The 11,051-nt window shown below is 31.7% G+C and overlaps 1 protein-coding gene across 1 annotated transcript; it reads left to right on the plus strand.

Annotated features, from left to right (window-relative positions):
* Positions 1-3,147: 3,147 nt before the first annotated feature.
* On the plus strand, positions 3,148-4,100 carry LOC148693143 (uncharacterized). The gene has a single exon (XM_088680485.1). It carries the CDS (start codon positions 3,239-3,241, stop codon positions 3,875-3,877), a length of 639 nt encoding a protein of 212 aa, XP_088536611.1. The 5' UTR covers positions 3,148-3,238; the 3' UTR covers positions 3,878-4,100.
* Positions 4,101-11,051: the final 6,951 nt, after the last annotated feature.

The following is an 11,051-nucleotide window of genomic DNA, read 5'->3' on the forward strand; positions in this document are numbered from 1 at the left end:
CTCTTCCTCCATTTCCAATGCTAGGAAAAGTGAAATCATCATCGTCATCATCGTCATCCTACAACCTACAAAGAATATTTAGAATCCTTTTGATTTAGTTATGAATGATATTTGGCTACTCAAAGATGAATAAGAATTCTTATTCAAAATTTTTCAAAATTGTTTATTATCAATTTATAGAACTTCGTGTTTATAATCAGAACCGTTCAAATTATAAATCACTCTATAAAGATCGTTTCTTCAAAAAATCAAATAAAAATAAGGTCATTTAGTCATTAAGTTGTTTGAAAACAAATGAACGGTATTGATAAAAGTATTACGAACCGTCTATGCATTTGCTATAATAAATTAATTAAACGACCTTAGTTATAATTTATTTTCGGCATAGATGATCATTACAGTGTGATTCATAATATGAACGGTTCTGATCATGAGTACAAAGCTCTATGATTAAAATACTAAGGTTTTGAGTAAAAACTCGTACTCATTTTTTAGTAGCTAAGTATTGTTCTTTAGTTATTTTTGGTTGAATTGAGTGCTTGTCTAGGTTTATAGGCTATCTGATCTCATGTGGGTCCTACAATTGTCTGTACACACAAATATTATGGACTGCATTAGTCATCTAATTTAACTTATTTAAGATTACAGATTGTTCAAAAAGGTAACAAAAGAAAAGTTTGACTAGTAAAATCATGTGCATTTGTATCCTTTGCCTTATCCATTTCTTTGGGAGCCATCTATTGATTCTATTTATGGGGTCTCTTTCGACAAGTACTGAAAATTAGGATTCAAATAAATAAATAAATAAATAAATATTGTTCTTTATTTTTAAAAAATTGTTATCCACATTTCAAATTAGGTGTTATGTATTTCGCATTATAAATCGGAATGAGATACTCATTGTACTGAAGGACTGCATGACTAATACTTGTCTATTTTTGTTGATATCTAAGAAAGAGTTAATGCTAATTTGCTTTAATTATTTTTACTTAGTACTACAATTTAGTGGTATTCTTTTTTACTTATAAGTAAAAAATCTTATGTTCGATTCTCGTCAAATATGAATTTGAACCACAATATTGTTAACACATTATGAGACTTAGTCAACTTCTTTATTTTTTTAAAGTAGATAATATCATTAGTTTAAAAAAGAATTATCTGCTTTAACAACTAGAAAAGATAATAATTAAATAAAAAAGGGAATTCAGAAGAAAAGAAAAAAGTATCCGGATCCTTTTAGGTGTGTCTTAAAGTCGGGTCATTTTATTTTGATTGGAAGAAGCCAAAAAGTCCAACGGAGAAGTGGGCCTTGGAAGTGGAGGGGTTGTGACGGACCATTCACTACAGCCTACAGGCGCACTAGTGCTGCAAGTGGGGCTCTATGCTAGATTCTTGGGGGTCCACAATTAATTAGCCGACTCATAAAAAAAACAAATTTAACGAAAAACTTTCAATATTGTTCACTTTAACGAAAAATTATATTTTTACACTAAAAGTCAATTATGATACTATTCACTTTACCCTTTATTTTGTTCTTATTGTTAAAAATCAAAGTTTTCAAGCGATTTTCATTAGTTTTCTTTAAAAAAAATTTACCGTAAGTGTTATTATCAATTTACTTATGTTATTAGCATGAATTTAGTTTTTAATACCTTAAATCTATGTCATATGAATTATGATTTAGTTTTTAATACCTTAAATCTATGTCATATGAATTATGTGGTTTGTTTTTCTGAATACAACGATATATTTTACGCTAAGGGGAGGAGGAGTTCGGCTAAGCCACACAATGGGCAACCTAATTTGGTATTGAATTCGTCATCCACGAGATTTGAACTTAAGACCTCTCACTTACAAAAGAAATACCACTAAACTGTAGTACTGAGTAGCTATGTGATTTGATCGTTTCAATATGATAAACTCGTGAGTATGATATCAATATATTAAACTCATACTAAAATAATAGTATTATTATAAGTATCAAATTTAAATTGTCTGATTTCTATATAAAAGTATCGTACTCACTCCAACTACTGCATTGTGCAAGGTATATGGGATGTGATTCAAAATAAAAATTTTCTCCACAACACAATTAGCCCATCGTGGGACCCGATGCAAGCTTAATCTGCAGGAACCGCACGTTTCTGCTAAGAGCTAGTTAACCTCTTAACCATGGAAACAAAAAGAGCAAATGAAAGCAATTGAAGAATATTCTTTCACCGACCTTATCAACCATTGTCCAATTATATTCAAATCTCACTCCCTCTTGCATGTTATCTGCTGTTATATCTTTCTTGTATAGAATCTTGCTCCTAAAATGGACGATAATATTGTTAATCTTCTTATTTATTAATACGAACCATGTTGGAGAAGGGAGGGATCAAACACGAAATTTCAGGCGAAAGGTTGAATGTGCTTAAGCACTTGATATACAAATTCATTATAAATATACTGTAAAAAGTAAAGAAATTGAACATAGAATCTTATGTGTTAAGTCTTAATGTTCTTAACCACTTGAATTACAAGTGTATTATGATGATACTGTAGATTGTCGAAAGGGGAAATTGAACATAAAATCTCAGATGTAAGGTTGAGTGCTCTTATCTACTACTGGAGTTACTAGTCATTTACTATGATACTCTAGAAGGGAGGAATCAAATATGGAACCTCAGTACATGAGCGAAAGCTCTTGACAATTTAAATTATTAGTTCCTAGCTTCTGATCAATTTCTGACTGATGCGTGAATTTGAGTATACGGACATAGAACCAAATATGTAAGTTTGAATGCTTTAAACGTATACAAATCACGTGCGATGATATTGTAAACAAAATCAAACATAGAGCATTAGATGTAAGAGTGGATGCTCTTACGGCTAAGTGCTAACCGGTGAGTGCGTTTGAGTATATGAACGTACATAATTCAATTGATCCTTTGCTTAATTAAATGAATTGATCGTGAAAATGACATGCATGAAGAGATAAAAATTGTAGTGTGATTAAGGCACTGCTGGCTTCCTATGAATTTCTTTTGTACTTCTTTTGACTATTATAATAATATTCTGCAGCCATGATCCTATGAGCAAGACAATTCCATCTCTCTCTCTATAAATATGTCCCTAGGCTTTTACTTGTTCTCTACTACCATAAACCACATCCCTCTCACTCCTCTCATTCTTCGCACTTCATCCTTATTATTCCTACTACCCGCACCACCTTTTCAGTCCCTCAGCAGACGCCATGAGCAAGCTTAATGAAAAATCTCAGATTCTTATGTTTTCTCTGCTAGTTTTTCTTCTCGTCCTTGCACCTTTGTTGTCCTCCTCACTAAGGACTCCTTACATCTACATCATCACTAACCTCCTCATCATTGCCCTCGGAGCACAAGCCGGCGTCCTCTCATCCTTTTCCAAACCTGATTCAGACCATGACAAGAAGAACGGCTCTGGCGCCAGTTTTTCTTTTGCTCCCAAACCTGTGGTTCCCACGGAGCTAGCCTCCGACGAAAAAAGGGTTGCTTCCCGTAATGATGAACATCAAACGGTTGTTGCTCCGCAATATGTCGAAAAGAAGGCTAGGGTTGTTGAGAAATCCAAGTCTGAGAAGATTGTGGACACTGTGAAAGTGGAGAGTGTGAAGAAGTGTACTTCTATGCCTAGCCTTTTCTTCATAGGGGGAGGTGAGACTTATCATGGAGATCACGAAGTGGTCGAGGAAAAGCGTTACATTGAGGGAGAAGAAGAAGTTTTCGAGGAGCTTAGTGGGCAAGAGCTGTTTGCTAAAGCTGAGAACTTTATTAGCAACTTCTACAAGCAGCTGAAGATGCAGAGGGAAGACTCATGGAAGAAGATTCATGAGTTTTATCACAAAGCCTTCTAATATTTCTGCTGCAATTTTATAAATGTTGTTATTGTATGTCATAATCTAGGTCATTGGTTTTTTGGGGATTATGATGGGTCAGAGGGAAACAATCCATGTAATTTAAGTAATGGTTCCTCCTTAATATCATTATTTGCGTTTGTACAGAACTACTGAAGTTACTAGTTCAGACATATTAAGAAAAAAAAAGAAAGAAAGATAATATAATCTAATTATATACATATATATAATTCCTTGTACTGAATCTCCATATATTTGAATATTATTTTATGGGTAATGAGTGATGAAATTTTATGTTTTCTATTAGATCCTTACTGAAACATGTTACAAATTGATATCAAGTTTCTCTTTTTAGTCCTTGCAGGCTTAACATTTGCAGTTGTTCTGTCTAACATACTCATCTGCAATCCAAGAACTGTTGACATCAGTGAAAATTAATCAACTCTAGCTCCAGTACTGCTTAAAAGAAAATGTTGTGGAGATGTTGGTAGAATGTAAAAGGTTATACCATACAAATAATATTGGGTGTGTGGATAGCAATAGCCATAATATTTGCTTTATAAGATAAAAGGTACTTAAGCAGACATGCATGCAGTGAGGGATCCAAAATTCTAATTTTGAGGGCCCAGTGTGTAATATTCAAGTTTTATTTAGATAGAAATTTTGCATGTGCACGTAGCGTGCAAATTTTTTAGAGGGGTAATTTGTGATGCACTAGGTGGGTCTATAGTCATTTGCATTCATGTCGACAAATGTCAAAGCAATCTGCCGAGGGATATCAAGATCCTATGTTGAGCGTTGTTGATACATTTTGCCAAATGTTTCCGAGATATTCTTAAAAGGTAGTTCATCAAACACTTGATGGAAAGAAAAAAAATGACTCGTATCAAACCTTCAAAGAGTTCTGAAAGACCCTCACATGCATTTCTCCTGACTTTCAGAGGGTCTTGAGACCACCAGTAACCAGTTACTTATTTCCACCATCTAAAAACAATTAAAGAATATAGACATAATTAATGTCTTCTTTTTTTTTATATATAAATGATAGGAACTATACTTACACTAATAATTCATCTAAATTGTGGGAAGGAGAGTTTGAACTTGAGTGCAAAGTATAGGACACACTGTGATCTAGCCAATTTGGCTAAATCTAGTTCTAGAAACATAATTAGTGTTGAAGAAGAGAATATTTAGTTGTTGAAAGTTTGGATATTAATGACCAATAGCTTGTACTGAAGCAATTTAATATGATCAGAAAAAAAATAAAAGGACATAGTTTCTTGGAAGAATCATGGTTGGTGCCAAGAGAACAATCCACCAAAGCAAAAAAGATAATTTCTTAAAATGTTAGATATTATTTTTCCCATAAAAATCTTGATGGTGACATTTACAAGCTAGCCATACAAACACTAAAAAAGGAGGAGATATTTTGTATCTCCACCTGCTCTTTGGATGGTAATGCGTACGGTGCCAATAGACTGGAAATTCGAAGGATCTAATTGGCGTCCAAGTTTTTTAAACATCTTTTATTTTTTTATCATTTTTTGTAAGGAGTTTTAACGAAAAGAATTTGTTACTATTCATTCTTAATCAAAATGACACTTTGTGTATGAAAAGTCTATAATGGATCAAGCTCTTTTCTTTATTTACTCTTATGCTATTTTTGTTATTATGGTGGGATCCACAATGATGTTGACATTTCTGTTTGGAAATACATTATTTTATATGATGCTATTCAACTTATGCTAATTTGCTATCAGCTCTTTATGCTTCCATCATGATGTCGATGTTTTATAGCTCTTCTTCTGTCAAATTGTTCCAGTACTGTTCATCACCTTTTACTAGCTCTGCATCTCTTTTTCTTTCTTCTTTCACCTTATAGTACATTTCTACTGTTTCTTATTTGAAATTTTGAGGCTTCCAATAAGGCTGAAGACTGATCTTTTTCTTGCTATAAATATACATTTCTTCTTCTTCTGCTACCAATATCATATCATACCTAAAATTTTCAAAATCATCTAAGGCTAGTATTTGGATCCCTCGAAATTTTAGAATATTTTTGTATAAAGGAGTCCACCTATGTGAGGAGATAGTGGATAGTCTAAAGGACAGTTCATTAATCATGGCTATATGCCTAGCTTTCTTCTTATACATATGTATATACCAATATAGATGACTACTAATAAAACTTATGCAAATTTCTTTCCATCTTTCCAAATAATTTTCTGTTACTTTTATAAGTTTTTCAGGAAATGATTCTGAAATATGGTTAATGAATATTTTATCAACATAGTCAAACTCTAATAGTAAGGTCAGGGTAACTTCTACCAAGTTATGTTTTTTCTGATGCTCATAACTAAAATGCTATGATCTAAAATCTCTCATGTTAATCTTGGCTACAACTATACCAATCTCCGGTTTACAAATACAATTATTTGTACTATCACAAAAACATGGTAGATACATCTTTGTAATAATATCCATCCATGGTTTTGAATTAAAGATGGATTGATACAAAGCATATTGTAATTGTAATTGCAACTTTTTCATGGACTATGATGCTCTGCTCAGAATCTCATTTTGCATATCTGGTGGCATTATTGTTAATTTTGTTTTTGAAATTTCTTCTAATAAAATATCATCTATTATTAAATCTAAATATATATTTCTAAGAAAACTTTCATATTTTTCTTGTTTTTCTTTGTCACTCAGAAGCTGATGCTGCTCATTATTTTGATGTTGCTCCATTTCAATGTCTTCTTCTAAGAGTTCAATTTTAATTTCTTCCATAGGCTTATTAACCTCTTGTTCTATGGGTTCAATAACCTATTTTCCTTTATTCTTATGATGATCAGTTTCCAAACGTATTTTCAATTCTCTTTTCAAAGTGTCATTTGCCTTCTGCTGCATTATAAGATATTGGAGTTCTTGATTCATTTTGGCAAACTTCTTAAGTAATGACTCATGATCCTTAGAGATGACTTGAAGGTTATGCTCAAGAGAATGAATATGTTGTTGGCCTTGATGGAAGTTAAAATTAAAATTATTAAACTCTTGTTCTAAGGCTCTAATTAGTTTTTCATGACCTAACCTCATGCTTGGCTGATTGATTTGGATATTCCAAAAATTATCTAAGAGAACCTGTTGCCTATCAGAAAGCTCTGATATTCTTGACCTATACCTCAGAGTTAGATTTCTGATTCCTTTAACAATATTGCTATTAAAGTTGAAAATGGGTATTGGTGGTGATGTTGGTCTGCTTATGCTATTTTGGAATCCACTGAATGGTGGAGTTTGATGGTGCATCATTATATTACTGAAAGATGTTCTTCTGTTTTGTGGTCTTGTGCTATTTGAGGATGATGGTCCACAATATTCCATTCATGTTCAACAAAATAATCTTGATAAAATATCGGCTAATGTATTGTCATTACCTTTTATATGTTCAAAAATTGATTTAAAACAATTTCCTGTAATTGAATCGACAAAATTAACCATCTTCGGGCTGCCTGTTTATTAGCATGTATCTTGTTATAATGAGAAACTATATTTTGACAATATGTTCTAATCGTAAATACTTCATTATGTAAAAATAAAGAGAATGCTTCAAGTGAGTTAATTATTCTTAAAATTTCTAAATCTGTTCATAGTAGTTTTGACTGTACATCACTAAATTTTCCTGATGAATATCTACAAACTTGTTCGTCTGACTTTGAAGACTCCTTATGCTTTTTCTGGTATAGTATGCAGGTCCATCCAAATGATGAAGCATCAATTTCAATTATTTTGTAACTATCATCTAATGGTAATGTTAATGACTTAAGTTTAGTAATTTCTTCGTTTATATTTTGAACTAATTTAATATATTCACTATTAAAATACTTTTGTCCAGTTTTGCTAGTTTTACTATGTAATACTGCTATTTTTCTTCTCTTTCTTGCATAATTTAACAATCCTAAAAATGCTTGTAACTGTTTCTCATCTTCTAATTTATCTGGAAATTCTAAGACTTTTTTAGCTATATGATCTTGTAATTGTATTGTACCTGACTTAATATACATTCCTTAAAATTCTATATCTTGCTTATCTAATGCTATTTTATTTTTGCTAATCACAATTCTATTATTCATAAATTCTTGTAAAACTATCTTTAAGTGTTTTCTATGTTCATTTTTATTTTTACTATGTACTAAATATCATCTACATAAACACTACAAAAATTATCATGTTTCTTGAAAATTTGATCAATCTTTCTTTGAAAGCTCGGCATAGCATTTTTAAGTTCAAATGGCATAACAAGTCATTGAAAATGTCCTTCTGGATAAGTAAAAGCTGTTCACTCAATTGATTATTCTGCTAATCGTATTTGTCAAAATCTTGATTTACAATCAAATTTACTAAAATATCTACTTTCTTGAATTTTATTTATAAGCTCATCTTTATTTGGTAACTTATAATCATCTTCATATGTATTATCATTTAATCTCTTGTAATTATAAACTATTCTAGTCTTACATCTCTTAAGCTATGAATGTTTTCTCATTATAAATACTGCTGATCTATGTCTATGCTTAGAGGGTCTAATTAAAGAGGGTCTAATTACTTTTAAATTTAACAACTCTTTTATTTGCTGCTCAAACTCTTACTTATCTAATAACTACAAGGCTTGTTAGCTGTCTTTATGGTTAAATCTGAATTAATTATATCTAATTTTGCTAGTATTTTATTTTTATTCCAATGTAACTGTGGATTTTCTCCTATAATTCTAGTTTGTTCTGCTAATTCTAATATTTATTTTAAACTTTTTGGTTTATTTAACTGTAATATTTCTATACGGGTTCCTTCTTCTAAAATTGGATATTCATGTTCAAATATTTCTTCATCAAACTTTTCTATGTTATTATGCTCATTATTTTCTTTTGAGTTTTCCAAATAATAACTATCTTGATTACTAGATTCTTCTATACTTATGTTTTTTTTATGCTTCTACATCATTACTTTGGTCAATTATTGTAATACCTCTTTTGAAAAATGTTATGCTAGGATTCATATATAAATAGCCTTGTAAACTTTTCAAAAAATTTAAACCTAAAATGAATGGGTATGATCCCACTAGTGAAACAAATGTTAATGGTAAATTAAATTGTTGTTTTTCTACTTTAACAGACTCATTATTGATGCAATGTGTTAAGTAAACTGGTCTATCATCAAACTGTGTTATTCTCATTGGTTTTGCTAATTTTTGTCTATATTTTTTTGGTACCAACTCTTCTCTTATGATGCTTTTTGTATTCCTTGTATCTATCATAGCTGTTTTTTGTATCTTATGTTCTTTTACTAATTCTATTTCACAATTTATAGTAATTAAAGAACTATTTTTTGGCTTTTCTATACTATAAACAATATTTTCTAATATTTTAGTGTTTTCTTGTGATTCTGCTGAATTAATTTCTAATAACTTATTATTATCACACTTTTCGCACAGTATTGAATATGTATTTTAGTATTTATTTGCAACTAATTTACTACACTTATGACATTTTTCTGGCCAACCTAAATAAATGTATTTATATTCTTCTTCATGTTGTTCTTCTATGAATGCACATATATACTCTTTTTAATCACTATTTGTGCTACTTGAATCTTCCGAGTTTGAATCTATCATGTTAACACTCTCTATACTATAAATACTTTCGTTATCACTTAAATCATCTAAACTGTATATTGACTGAATATCTTCATTTTCTTCTAACTTAAACAACTCCATCAAATGTGCATTTTTCTCATGACTGTTTTTCTAATTTTGGACATTTAGGTCTAATGTCACATCCCTACCCGGGCCCGCTCCACCACCGTAGCACGATAATGTCTGTTTTGGGCTTACCATTCCCTCACGGTTTTGTTTTTGGGAACTCACGAGCAACTTCCCAGTGGGTCACCCATCATGGGATTGCTCTAGCCCCCTTTCTTGCTTAACTTCGGAGTTCATACGGAACCCGAAGTCAGTGAACTCCCAAAAAGCCTCATGCTAGGTAGAGATGAGAATATACATATAAGGATCACTTCCCTGGACGATGTGGGATGTCACAATCCACCCCCTTAGGGGCCCGACGTCCTCGTCGGCACACATGCGGCCAGGGTTAGGCTCTGATACCAAATTGTCACATCCCGACCCGGGGCGGATCACTTCCCGGGGCCGCTCCACCGCTGTAGCACGATATTGTCCGCTTTGGGCTTACCATTTCCTCACGGTTTTGTTTTTGGGAACTTACGAGCAACTTCCTAGTGGGTCACCCATCATGGGATTGCTCTAGCCCTTTTTCTCGCTTAACTTCGGAGTTCCTACGGAACCCGAAGCCAGTGAGCTCTCAAAAGGCCTCGTGCTAGGTAGAGATGAGAATATATATATAAGGATCACTCCCCTAGGCGATGTGGGATGTCACATCTAATATGTCCAACTTCTCCACATGAATAACATTTACAACTACTCTTATCTTTAGGTGCTTTATATTTTCTAATCCAAGCTCTGCCACTTCTTTTCGTAAATTGTTTTGGAATATATTTTTTTTTCTTATATGTTCTTGAATGTCTTATGCGGTTTGTAGGGTTTATATGACTTATATTTTTTTTTGTATATTTTCTTATGCTTATGCTTATTTTTCTTATAACAACCATACTGTTGTGGTAAGTCTATATTTTTACAACTCAGGTAAAATTGTTTTCTAATTTGTCTCTTAACTTTTATTTGGCTACACTCTTGTCTAAATATATCATATACATGTTGAATTCTAGGTCCTATGCAATATCATTTTTCTTTGGATGCTTTTGCCATTCATTCCAAATCTTTTCTCCTATTGATCCTTTTATTTTTGTCATATAAGTATCTAATAAATTAATATCACTAATTCTATTTGTTTTTCCTAAATATTTATAGAAATCTATTGTATACTCAACTATATACAATAAATCACAAATTTACAATTGTTCTAAATTTCTAATTGCCCTTATCTGTTCTTGATCTAACCTATTATGATTTAAAAATTCTTATTTAATCAAAGTAACAAAACCATCTATATTAAAATGTGCTTTAACTGCTTGATGCTATTCTGGATTTTGGACTTTCCATGACTGGAAATAATAAAAAACTAAATCATCCAAAGTATATTCAAAGTAA

This window comes from Pyrus communis, chromosome 11 (genome assembly GCF_041283825.1).
Source record: "Pyrus communis isolate YQ-2024b chromosome 11, ASM4128382v1, whole genome shotgun sequence".
NCBI lineage: Eukaryota > Viridiplantae > Streptophyta > Magnoliopsida > Rosales > Rosaceae > Pyrus > Pyrus communis.